Here is a 14,459-nt window from a genome sequence, read left to right as displayed (position 1 = left end):
GAAGGAGAGAGAAAGGGAGCGGGTAAGGAAGAGAGAAGAGAATATAGTATTTAGGGAATACCTAGTCTTAGTTTAATGGTGTTAAGGGTAGATCTAAAATGCCAACCATCGTTTATTTCCCTGTGAGGAATATATGTGTGTGTATTTGTACATATGCATGCATGTATGTATGTATATGTGTGTATATATGTGTGTATGTGTATACATAGGTATATGTATATATGTATGTTTACAAATTTCTATGTGTGTGTCTGTGTGTGTATTCCAAATTTGAATGTCATTGCAAGCTACCCCAACTCAGAGCTTTCAAAACAACAGTGATTTTGGAAGTCAAGAAGTTGAGCAGGAGTTATCTGGGGAATTTCTTTTTTCTTTTTTTTTCTTTTTGGCTGTGTTGGGTCTTTGTTTCTGTACAAGGGCTTTTTCTAGTTGTGGCAAGCGGGGGCCACTCTTCATCGCGGTGCGCGGGCCTCTCACTATCCCGGCCTCTCTTGTTGCGGAGCACAAGCTCCAGACGTGCAGGCTCAGTAGTTGTGGCTCACGGGCCTAGTTGCTCCGCGGCATGTGGGATCTTCCCAGACCAGGGATCGAACCCATGTGCCCTGCATTGGCAGGCAGATTCTCAACCACTGCGCCACCAGGGAAGCCCCTGGGGAATTTCTTGATCCATGCGACACTGACTGTGTTACTTGGTAGCACTCAGCTGGCACCTGCACTCATTCAAAGATGAGTTCACTAATATGCCTAGTGCTTCAGTGGGAAGAGCTGGGGAACTGGGCTCAGATGCATCCCTAGCCCCTTCCATCTCATGGCCTCTCTATGCGGTCTCTAGCAGGGTAGTTAGACTACTTATCTGCAGGCTCAGAGTTCATACATACCAAGATAGAAGCTTCCAATCCTCTTAAGTCCAGGGCAGAAATCGTTATACTGTCACTTCTGCTGTACTGTATTGGTCAAAGCAATCATAGGTCAGCCAAAGTTAACGGCCAAAGTTAATTTGATACCCTGCAAAGAGACCATAAATAGATAATGGCCACTTGCAGCAAGCTGAATCTTAGGTTTCTAAGTTTCTCACTCTTTCTCCTGTTGAACAAAAGGCTGAAACCTCATCTTTTGGAGTCAGATCATTTGGTTACCCATTGTATCCACCGTTTTCCTGACATCTCCTTGATTATCATCAGAACTTTGATTCCAGTGCTACTAGGACCCAAACTGGCCAAGAGAAACAGAGATTTCTTCTGATACCATGTTATTAAGATGCAGACATTCTCCCAAAATCTACTTCAGGCTCTTTTGCAGTATTTTCCTCAATTTACTCACAAGGAATCAGAAGCTCAGAAGGTAGTGATTGTGACAGCAGGCTGTGAATTCTAATTGCATGGATTAAATACTGACTGTATGATACCTATCTGTCCTTGGGCACTTTTCTTAACATTTCTGTTCTTGCAATCACTCTTTGATACAAAAAGGGGATAATATGAATAGCATCCATAGTCAGTTGATGTGAGGACTTAGCGTGAGGATTTAGTGATTTAACATAAATATTCCTCATTATGCTTAACAAATACTTAATAACTGTCAGTAGTTCTATCATCATCATTATCATCACCACTGGAATTTCATCACCCAGGTAAGCCTTTTTTGAAGTTTATTATTTATTTTTCTCCCTACAGTGCTGTCTAAGTACACTTTTGCTGACCGGAGTAGTTAAGCTGAAAGCCTGCAAGTCTATAGAATATTTGGCCTTCACAAATGCCCTGGCAAACCTATGACTTTATCAGTGTGGTTATTAAATATATTGACTAGAAAGACTGGTGTTTGGAAGTTGTAGATCACATTGAATCCTTGATAGCAGATATAAACATTAAGCATAATGCTAAAATGAGAAAAATATTGAAATAAAACCTTCTAGGTCAGAAGCATATTTATTGATGCATAAACACAACTACATTCTCTTTGAATCTGTCTGATCTCTGTCCCCAAATCCATAGAGAAGGTAATGCCCATTTTTATAATACTGTTCCTCTTTCCACCTCCTCTTCTCCTCTCTCTCTCTCTCTCTCTCTCTCTCTCTCTCTCTCTCTCTCCTTCCACAAACACACCCCTCCCTGTCTCTCTCTTTCACAATAGTACAAGCCACTCCTACGGGTCTACAAGGTTAAGGACTTCATTACTTGAACTAACGGCACTGTGGCATTCTGATTTTACTGTCAGGAAGTCCTGGGTTATATTTCAGCTTCTGCAAAGTTCTGATCTGGAGAAAGTTATTTAAACTTTGAGCTTTCTCTCTCATGAAGAATATGGAGAAAAAATATGAGCTATATACCTGAAGAGAGTGCCTATACTTCCATGCCTATACCTGAAGAGGTCACAGCCCATACTCAAAACCTGTGAACTCGCCATCCTTTTCTGCTCACCAGAAATAAAATGCTTCACTGTCCATTTTAATGGTAGGAAGAAAAAAATCTAGAGGAGGAAAAATTGAATCTTCCTACTAAATCATAAAGATGTCTACATTCATAAATTTAGGATTGTTAATTCCATGAGTCATAGATTGAAGTTAAGTATGTTTTTTTTTTTTTAATTCTGGGATGCCAGTGTTTCATATATCTTATATTTTTTCTTTAAAAATAAAATATATAGTATAGTGAAAATATAAATAAAATTATGAAGTTTAATCAGTTATCCACTGAAGCTTTAGAGTCTGAAATGTGCTAAATTTATCCATAGAGATAACCATGCATCTGCCCAACCACAGACTGTAACAACTTACCAGTAGTGAAGTATAGTCAGTCTTGACTTTCCACAGGGGTATCAGTGGAGCTATTCAAACTTTCAGTCACTTGAGGAACAAAACCTAGAAATATTCTGAGAGTATTAATGAGTACCTAATGTCTATTATTCTCCTACAGTTGTTTTCCAATGAAGCCAGTGTAGTCGATACAGCCATGCACATTCTATATCCACACCTTTGTTCATGTCAGATCTCCTTTCCATGGATTCTCTACTTCTCCATCTACCTTTCATATCCTACAAACTTGTCATTGTCCCATAAAGTACTCCTTGGTCATGTTCATCCATTTCGATAACTAAAACCTTTCAAGTCTGTGTTTTGTCTTCCATTTAATAAAATCTATTTGCAGTATTACTTAACTTTCCATATTTGCATATTTATTTCCCTGTCTGTAAACACTCTAATCATGACCTTCTAAAGTCATAAGCTCTATCCTATATACCTTTGTATTCCACATTTTAAACAGAGCAGAGACACATTCAATATACATTGGATTGGTGACAAATGAAGAAAAAAGGTTTCTGAAACAGTGGTAATGTTGCATACGTATAGATTCAATGTCTGAATGTTTTTTATTTCAATGTAGACAGGAATTTATGGAAGCCACATTACCTTTACAAAGTTAGTAGGGAAAATTCATAATGTGTAGTTGAATAGAAGTAGCATATAATATACTAAATGTTGAAACAAATAGCAATTTAATATATAACAAAAAATCTGCCAGATACCTAGATCATCACAATTAGGTAGTTGGAAAGATGAATTATTACTGCCAAGATATTAAGTGTCATTGTGTAGAAATTGAAACTTCTAAACATTTATAAACCTCTCAGTGTTCATATTAATTATTTTAAATGAGCAGCTCCTCCAATGAAATATGAGCACCTTGAGGCCAGATATCATATGTTCTCAACTGTAGGTGGATATCTCAAATTGGACTGCTCATGAGAATCACAGAAGGGGCTTGTCACAAATATTGATTGATGCTGGGCCCACTTCCCCAGATTCTGATACAGTAGGTCTAAAATAGTGCCCTTGGAGTTGCATGATAATTGTCAATTCATGTGATTTTGTTAAGTGGCCCTTGTGCCCCATTAGAGAAACACTAGGGCTCTAATACATTTTAATAGACATTACAAAATGACATAATAGACTTTAAATGAATGAATGAACGATTGAACAAATTCAGAGGCAAAACAAGCAATTGAGCCAAAATGAGTATGTGTAGTTAAAACCTGGAAGAAAATTTACCAGTTCCTCTTATAAATGCATATATGTACCTTGAAGGTTTTTGTAGGAATTTGAATGTCATGCTTGTTTATTTGTTTCAAACTTTTAGGGGTTTTATTTTGAAGTCTTCTGTGGTATTATCTAATCAACTAGATTTGTATATTTCCATCTTAAATACTTTTTAGTGGGTAAAGTACAAGAGAAAATTTTGGAGGGTCTATTGCTCTATATGAATATCATCAGTCAGGAAACAAAAACACAAAGTGGGTTAGTGAGTCAGGTTCACTGAGTAATGTTTATGACCACAGACGAGTTTCAATGTTATAAGCCTGTATTGAGCAGAGAGTCATTCCCAGTTACAGGCCCCTACATAGCAACATGATTGGGAAGCAGTAGTCAGAAGGTAATTTGCAAGCAGTGGGGCACCTACAATTGTTTAAAAGGAAAGTAATAAGAAACAAAACAAAATGATACAAGGGTAAGGACATCCTGTTGATGCAACCCAACATCACAGGAGAATAAGAGGAACAATTCCTGTTAAAATTTTTGAAGTAAACATTGCTAGTGAAGACATCAAACATTCAGAATATGCCATTACCAGTTACCTAGCATTTACTGAAAAGAGGAGAGTTTTCTTTGTTTTTAAACAAACAATGCAATAATTTATGGTGATTAATTTAGCTGCTCTGAGTTGTTTTTTCACAAATTTACTTAATAAAAGGGCCATGTGGTAAGTCCTTATTATGTTTATTTGGAAGACAAAAATAAGTTATATTACAATTACTGGGTCCGTGGGTACATGGCAGAAAAGCCAAACAAGAAACCAAAACATCAATTCTTATTTGGACTGTGTAAATATAGTTTATCCTAGTCTTGTACTTGTGAGTTTAGGCTTCACAATTTTGAAAAATGTATATTACTATTACATATTGTTTGTTGTCTGTGCACATGTGTATATCCTCATACATGCTTTTATTGACATGACAAGATGGCAATAAAAAGTGAAGAAATGTATGAATACATAATGGAAGAACTTCGTCTTTCTAATTGTGGCTTTTCAAAACATAGTTTGGACCCACTTACACTGAAATCACCTGTAGTAGTTGTTATGGATATTGGGGGAGGTCATCCAGAGGATGTGAATGCCAGTTGACCAGCAAGCTGGACCCAGGTAACCAGAGGATCCACATCCCCTTCTCTGACCTTGGAATGTGCGTTCTGCCCACATTTCCCACAGCGGGAGTTATTTTCAAGGATGCAGTCTTGAGAGAGCAAGGTTTCAGGATACAAGGTTAATATATAAAAGTCAATCTCTTTCCTATATGCCAGCAATGAACAAGTTGACTTTGAGTTAAAAACACAAGATGATTTAGGTTAGATTCCCCTAAAAGAAATACTTGGGTATAATCTAATAAAAAAGGTATGAAATTGATATAAGGAAAACTACAAAACTCTCATGAAAGAAACAAGAAGTATTATTAAATAAATGGAGATATATTTTATGTCCATGGATAGGTAAAACTCGATATTGTCAGTTCTTCTCAACTTTATCAATGGAATACCAATCAAAATCCCTAAAAGCTATTTTGTAGGCATTGAAAAACTTGTTTTAAAGTTCGTATGTAGAGGCAAAAGACCCAGAATAGCCAACACAATATTAAAGGAGAAGAACAAATTAGGAAGACTGACAGTCCCCTACTTCAAGATTTACTATAAAGCTATAGTAATCAAGGCAGTGTAGTATTGATGAAAGAATAGACAAATATACCAATGGAACAGATTAGAGAGCCCAGAAATTGTTTCTCATGCATGTAGTCAACTGACCTTTGACAAAGAAGTAAATATTATACAATGGAGAAAAATTTGTTATTTCCACAAATGGTGCTGAAACAAATTGACAGCCACATGCCAAAAACGTGACACAGATATTACACTCTTAGCTTAATGTCACTCAAAATGTGTCACAGACCTAAATATAAAACTATAAAATTCCTAGAAGGCAACATGGAAGAAAATCTAGATGACATTAAGCATCTTAGGCTGTGACTTTAGGTATAACATAAAAGTTGTGATTGATGAAAGAAATAATTTATAATATGGATTTCAAAGTAATTAAAAACTTCTAAACTGTGAAAGACACTGTCAAAAAAATGAGAAGACAAGTAATAGCCTGAGAGACAGTATTTGCAAAAGACTTATTAGTAGAGGACTGTTATTTAAAATATGCAAATAACTCTTAAAACTCAACAATAAGAAAACAAATAACCTGATTTTAAAAAATGGACAAAAGACCTTAACATACCTCACCAAAGAAGACATACATATGGACATAAACATATGAACCAATTTTCATCATTATGTGCCATTAAGGAAATGCAAGTTAAAACATCAGTGAGATACCATTATACACCTAATACAATGGTGACAGTCTGAACACTGACAACACCAAAACCTGACAAAAATGTGAAGCAACAAAAATTCATTCATTGTTAGTGGGGATGCAAAATGGTACAGCCACTTTGGAAGACAATTTGGCAGTTTCTTACAAAACTAAACAGAGTCCTAACATAAGATCCAGCAATCACACTCCTTGATATTTACATCAAGGAGATGAAAACTTATGTCCACACAAAAACCTGCACACAGATGTTTATAGCAGTTTTATTCATAATCACCAAACCTTGAAAGCTACCAAGACGTCCTTCAGTAGGTGAATGAATAAACAGTGGCACATCCAAATAGAGGAATATTATTCAGCACTAAAAAGAAATGAGCTATCAAGCCATGGTAAGACGTGGAGGATCCTTAAATGCCTTTTACTAATTGAAGAAGCCAATCTGCAAAAAATTGCACACTGTATGAATACAGTTATATGACTTTTTGGAAAAGGCAAAATGTGGAAACAGTAAAAAGATCAGTGGTTGCCAAGGTTGAGGGGAGGGAGGGTGAATAGGTGGAACAGAGAGGATTTTTAGGGCAGTTAAATTATTCTGTGCAATACTACAATGATGGATACAAATCATTATACATGTGTCCAAACCCATAGAATGTACAACACCGAGTGATCCCTAATGTAAATTATGTACTTTGAGTGAGAACATGTCAATGTAGGCTCATCACCTGTAACAAATGCATCATTTTAATACAGAATGGTGCTAGCTGGGGAGGCTGTGTGTGTCAGGAGGAAAAGGGTACATGGTAACTGTCTGTACTTTCTTAATTTTACTATGGACCTAAAACTGCTCTAGAAAATAAAGTCTACTTAAGAGGAAAAACTGTGTTACTGTGCATCAGCTGTGTTCTAGACTACCCTACTTACAAGCATCTGGGCCACATGTTTGAATAAGGTTATTGTATACAGGGATCATGTTGCTATGGCAATTTGCCTGAACATTCCCCAATTACCTATGTGCCCTCAGGGGAGGTCATAGCTAAGCACATGCAACTGAGCCTTTCTCAAGAGAACCGAGAGTTTAAATGAACCCTTAAACAATCGTTTCTGAGAAAGATGTGTCAATTCTGGATATGCTCTTTTCTTTCCATAAGCAAATTTAGCTGACAAATTTCTTCCCATTTCATGTCAGAGTAGCAGTATTATAAAAGAAGGGAGATAATGGCTATTGCAATGAAATTATTAAAGTCCATGCTGTAAAACAGGGGTTGTGCTAATTCCTCTTCTCTGATCCTCTGAAATGAATAACATTCAAATTGCATAAAAATATCTTTCACTTTTTTAATGACAGATTTTATTTTCACATATGTATATTCTGCAAATATCACTGTAATGATTTCATTGTAAAACATCCTGGACAGTAATCTCATACTTCTGCACATCAGAGGCAAGTCCCATTTCTAGTGTATTCTTTTTAGAATGGCATTTTTTTCCAAACATCAGAGAATATACATTTCTTTCATTAAATATTTTCATAAATTCTTAACTTGTTCCTTTCTGCATCAATTTAATTTTTTCTTATATAATTACCATATGTGATAAAATGTTCTATATAGTAAGGATGCTTGAGGCTTTTTCATACGCATGAATTAGATGAATCATTTATTATCATATTATTGTAATTTCTTTTGATAAGAATAATTTTCATTCCTATTTAGCTTCAGGAAAGTTCTCCTAAATTCCCTCAATTATATGTTCACAAGTTTTGAAAGTAGGGGGATCTCTTTTCCTGGGGCCTGTGGCTCTCCTCTCAGAGCATTGCATGTGCAATCAATTCAGTGAAAAAAAAAAAAAGGAAGTGGTTAAGTGTTCTGTATTCAAAACAACTGATTGACTAATCCTTTCCACTTTTAAAAGACTATCTTTTCCACTTGGATATACAAACCCATTTTCTCCTATTATATCAATATATTGTCTGCAAAAGTGTTTGTTAAGCTCTATAGTTGGCAGTCATTATAAATGGCACTATCCCGTGAATTGTGCTGCTAACTAATCAAGTGTGAGTTTGATTGAAGCCATTGGTGTCTTTCTCAAAAGTGACATGATCCAACTATTTTAAATAAAAGTAAAAAGGTGGTTGTTAAATGGTGACCTATGTTTCGAGTAGCAAATATATTTATATTGTACATTTATATGAATATAAAATATCAACACATGTATGCTTATATATTTATATGCTTATGTTTAATATGGCTCATGTATATGAGGACAATTTTTTATTTTAAGACATATTTGATAGTCCTTGCATAAACTTGACCTGCTAGAAAATGTGTTCCAGTTTCTAAATGTAAGGCTTTATTGACAAATCTAATTTATGTGTGCATGTGTGTGTTTGCCTACACAGAACTACATATGGATATATAACATTTTGTTATATTAATTATAACAAATTAATTAATATAATTAATTAATTAATTAATATAATGAGAAAGTGCATTAATTAATTAATGAGAAAGTGCATTAAGTGTCTTTTTTGGTACTACAAGACAAAGAATGTGACTTTTACATGCAAGTTTTGGAACCAATCTCATCACTTTATTTTGCTTGTGTACTTAGATCTAGTTCTTATTGTAGTTATTTCCTGACAAAAAGTCAGTTTCTTAGTCTTGATAAATGTTAAAATGCCTCCTGCCTGTAATCTTTGTTCAAGTGTCTACACTCCTCCATTGTTTTTCATCATCAAACTTTGACAACCCTGTCAGAAAACTATGTAAATTGTTCTGTAAGGAGGAAAATTAACCTCTGCTCAAAACATCTCAGCTAACACTTGTGAGGAGAATGAGTTGTGAAATATTCAGGCCACCCACAGAAGGAAAGAGCAGGGACTGCAGGGCTGCCCTCTAGAGGCCAGTGACCCCAAGGACCACCAAGAGATGGGTATCTTCATTTGCCTCTAATAGATTGGTTAGGGATGCATGGTTATAAATAAATATTTCGATGAGACAGTTTTAATAACATTGTCAAGGTACTGTTTGTCTCAGAAGCCTGGTTTTCTCTCAAAAGCATTTCAGTTAAAACTACTTTTCTTAAAAGAAAGAAGAAAAAAGAGAGAGATACCTTGTTGCTTCTCATTTAATGTATAATCCATACTGTTTTGTTTAAAATATGTATTACAGGAGTTATTAGAACTGCCTTACATAATATGGACAGAGAAGCCAGAGAACATTACTCAGTGGTCATTCAAGCCAAAGACATGGCTGGGCAAGTTGGAGGGCTGTCGGGATCCACCACGGTCAACATCACCCTGACAGATGTCAATGACAACCCCCCACGGTTTCCTCAAAGTACGTACCTGTTTCTTCTGATTTGCACTTATCACTATTCATTTATGTAAAACAGATTGAAATACAGTTGACCCTTGAACAACACAGATTTGAGTTATAAGGGTCCACTTTTACATGGATTTTTCTCAGTAGTAAGTACTACGGGAATACATGATCAGATCTGTGGTTGGTTGTATCTGCAGATACTGAGGAACCTGGATACAAAGGGCTGACTATAAGTTATACGCATTTTTGGACAGCATAGAGGTTGGACGCTCCTAACCTCCATGTTGTTCAAGGGTCAACTATACTTGAACATATAATATCATGTTACTATTATCTTAAATGGGAATATTTTGTTTTGTATGGTCTTCCTTTTATACACAAGACTAAAGAAATCACTCCATCTGTGGTCTCCTGAGCCTGGCAGATAATTGTTATTGTGTTAGATATCCATTTCAGTTGGCATCACAGTTAAATATTAAAAATGAGATAGTGGTACTAAAGAATGATATCCTGCATTTGCTGAAGTGGTTATGTATTACTAAAGAATTCATGGAGATATTCATAATACATTTTGATATGGGCATTCTACTCTTGCAAAATAGTCAAAAATATACGCTTTGTGACTGAAATTAAAAGAAAAATCCTGCAGGTTAGGAATGAACACTTTTCACATACACACACACACAAACATGACATCCAACCACAGGGTACGGCTAATATAATAAAGTCTGATCTCAAAGTAGAATATGAACCTTGTGAATACAGAGCACAAACTATCAGGCAATTCAAGGGGAAAGAGTGTCAGTTCTGTGAGCTCAGAATGAAATGGTGTTTGTGACACCCTCAGAAAGGGAAGGAAACATATTTGAGTATTTCTAATGTGGCAGAAACTGTGGATGACATTTTATAGAAAAACCATTAATTATCATAAAGTCCTATAGGGGAGCTGTCCTACTTACACATGCTGTTTAAAAACTGTAACGAAGTAGACAGCGTGGGATGTCAATAAAGTCTCTCCACAAGTCAGTATGAAAGGCTGTCCCCAGCCTTATCTCTCAGCATCATTCTCAGTACACTCCATACACGATGGAATACTGCCTGTTCTGAAAATATAACAGTTTGCACATCCTTAAATCAGCCCAGAATTTTCCACACTCACATTCCTTTGTTTAAAAGCCCACTTACAAGTTTCTCTGACCTCTGTTGCAGAATTAGCAGAGAGTTAATTAACCCTCATTTCCTGTTACATAGCACTTTCCCATGAACGTTTATGCTATATTTATTTCCATAGGTGCATATCTCCCCTACTTTGAGTCCCTCTAAGTAAGAATGATGCTTGATTTGTCTTTGTAACCTTAAATATTCAGATCACTGCCCAGCCCTGGATAAATGACTACTAAATGAATGAATAAATTAGTCGAATTTAAATACTCTGTCAAATTACTATTGTTAAAAGACCACATACCACAAAAAAAAAAAAAAGAAAAATCAAGTAATTTTACAAAGTTACAGTGTACTTTTTTTTTTTTTTTTGGCGGTACGCGGGCCTCTCACTGTTGTGGCGTCTCCCGTTGCGGAGCACAGGCTCCCGACACGCAGGCTTAGCGACCATGGCTCACGGGCCTAGCCGCTCCGCGGCATGTGGGATCTTCCCGGACCGGGGCACGAACCGGTGTCCCCTGCATCGGCAGGCGGACTCTCAACCACTGTGCCACCAGGGAAGCCCTACAGTGTACTTTTGTATTCATTTTATCCCTTATTCCACACAATATACATATACACATATTTCATTATGAGAAAAGTGCTGTTGAACTCAGCTGAATATAAACTTTATTATAACTTACAACACCAACCTTATTTTCAACCTACCTTATTTTCAAATAGATTCTACCACCACTATTTTAAAGATATTAATATTATAACCCTTATTATAATAGAGTGAAAAACTCAAACTCTACACAGTAGGGGCTCAATAAATGCTTGATCTTGGTACAAATAATATCTCCCATTCTTTCTCTCCCTCCTTCTCTCCATAAACTGATTTTTAAATAGATAAGTCCATTAAAACTGATTTTAGAAATCAGCCGAAAATTGTAATGGTGATGAATATAGAAAAGTATATTCCTAATTTATTTTGATTGATGATAGTTGCTGAAGCATCAGTTCATAGGAAAAAACAATTGTTTTACCTGACAAGGACACAGAATAAACGTACACTCATTGAATTAACTCATTATATCCAATGGGATCTACATGTCTTCCGTCTGTAGCAGTCTGTGCAGAATGACTGACAACTGTCAATCCTGCCACATGCTGAGATGCTCTTAGTGTTTTGAAACAGAGGCAGTACACACCCGGAACCTCACACTCTGATTTGTTTAAAAGATATTTTATTGTGCACTCATATTGCACTAAACACATTGCTGTTTTCAGAATGATTTGGTGTCACCATGACAAGAGTAGCTTGCAGTAAAGTATTCTTTAATTTTCCCACAAGCATTATAACTCACCAAGTGGCTAGATATATAGTGGGAAACTTTGCAAACCGCATGGAGGAAAAAAATGATGTACTATGAGGACTTGCGTTCATGAAGCACCATGAAATGCACCATGAAATCTATATACAGTTCAAATTCTATAAAGATCAGTCATCAAATGGACCCAGTAGTCTAATTGTTTCTCTTAAGATGTTTTTGTTTTGTTTGGCTTACAGTTCTTCTGACTTTTTTTTCTCTTCACTTGAGAGAGCCATGTTTTACCATAACTGACTGACTCTGGTTTAAACATCTGGCACACAAAGCTTTGCAAAATATTCCCTCATAGCATTTTTTACAATGTCTTTCTCTTCCTATCAATTTGCTATGGTCTGTGAAAATCAGCTTGTTACATCTTGTATCTTAATTTAAAGTTATCAGTGTATCTTAATTTAAGGTAAATGGGTTTTGAGTAAGCATTTGAGAGTTACAGGTGAACTAGACTAATAATTTGCTTTACAAAGACTCTCTACACTAGGCAGATGCAAACTCAGTGGCCTGGAATACAAGGCAAATGAAAGTCCAGGTGGAAGAGGGCTGCCAGTGTCAGGGAGGCTATAGGGGAGAACAGAGTTTGGATGGTACATGTCCAACTAAGAGGACAGCTACTGCTCAATTCCAGTAATGCCTACATGTGGGCAGGAAGAATTAGGAAAGGGAGCTACTTGTCAGACTCACAGTGAAAGAGGACAAATCAGCCCATCTGTGCCTTGAATCCTTACTCAGAGGACACAAGGGATGCCCAGTTCTTCTTCAGAGACAATATCTCAAGGTGTAAGTTCCTCAATATAAGTTCTTCTATTGAAAGGAATCTATTCTACTTCTTAAGATTCTTGCTATTTCCTTCTCTGATTTTAACTATGTTATGGTTATTCCATAATTGATTCTCAGACAGATAAAAAGTCACTGAGGTCTATTATTCTGTGTAAAGAAAATGTGCATAAATATCAGTAACTTCCATGAAAGCTCATAAAGCAAACCTTCTATACCCTAAAGGAAGTTGTATTTGAGAATTGTCCTCAAAGAGTAAATAACCAGTCTAGGGAAACAAGAAGAAGACATGTCAAATAATCATAATCAAAGAGTAGAAATTTGATCGTTTAACAAAACTTCCCCTAAGAACTTGAAATAATTGCAAAATTAAGTCATGCAACAACTTTAGCCTGCTTGTGACTCGAGTTGATCTAGTGCAATGTAATATTGGGAGGATCAAGTCCTAAAAGCTCAGTAGATGGCAGTATTTCCCATAAACCTAAGAATGAGAAAACTGTAACTGATGTGGGTAAATTTAATGTTAGTAAAAGAGGTAATACCACTGATGGAAATATTGACATTGATGTAATTTTGTTGATGGTAAAATATTTTAGATGAAGGCCCATTGTTTTAAAGTTATTATTTGCATTTTCATGAGAACAAATCTAAATGGTATATAATATATTCGTCATTAATATTTTATTTGAAACAGAAATTAAAAGAAACAAGGAAGCAAGCTTCTCCTTTGATCCATCAAAATGTGAAGTGCATATTTCAATTACCACCAAGTTGGAGTTTTTCTAGCATACTTTAAAAAATACCTGGTTTATTTTACCATGGTTACAGGCATATATTTTGAAACTTCTTGAGAGTGTTTTTAAGTGTCAGCATGTACTTGATTTAAAAGAAGGTAAATTCCACAGCTTCATGGTTAGTTTTCTACATATATAAATTAGTTCAAGTTTATTCATTATGTCACTGCAATTTTCTGTATTCAAACAGAAGTTTTGTTTGTCAGCTCTTGAGAGATATATGTTATTATATCCCATTATGATACTGGATTTTTCTATTTATTCTTTTATTTTCTATTAGTATTTTTTGGTTTTGTTTTATTTTAGTCAGATATAGTTTGAAATCATGTTACCAGATGCACACAGATTTAAGGTATAATATCTTCCTCTTTGAAAGTATGTCATTGTGAAATATCTCTCTTTAATAATGGTTCATAACTTAAAGTCCAATTTACCTGATATTAATATAACTATTCCAGATATTTCATTTTCCTTTTTTTAGTTAACAGTTGGATGGTATAATATTTTTCATTTTACTTTTTTACTGTATTGTTCTTTTTTTTTAAGTTTTATTTAAGACACTAAGTTTTTGTTGATTTGTTTTAATCTGGTTTCACATTTTTGTTGTTTATTTTT

The 14,459-nt window shown here is 35.5% G+C and overlaps 1 protein-coding gene across 1 annotated transcript in view; it reads left to right on the top strand.

Annotated features, from left to right (window-relative positions):
* The window catches only part of CDH18 (cadherin 18), a 341,721-nt gene that overhangs the window by 202,603 nt on the left and 124,659 nt on the right, over window positions 1-14,459 (top strand). Inside the window, exon 4 of the mRNA XM_060145999.1 lies at window positions 9,593-9,760. Within this exon, the coding sequence (XP_060001982.1) occupies window positions 9,593-9,760 (168 nt within the window). The remainder of the gene's footprint in view (window positions 1-9,592; window positions 9,761-14,459) is intronic.

This window comes from Lagenorhynchus albirostris, chromosome 3 (genome assembly GCF_949774975.1).
Source record: "Lagenorhynchus albirostris chromosome 3, mLagAlb1.1, whole genome shotgun sequence".
Classification (NCBI taxonomy): domain Eukaryota; kingdom Metazoa; phylum Chordata; class Mammalia; order Artiodactyla; family Delphinidae; genus Lagenorhynchus; species Lagenorhynchus albirostris.
The sequence above is the reverse complement of the archived record's forward strand: the minus strand, read 5'-3'. Positions and strand labels throughout refer to the sequence as shown.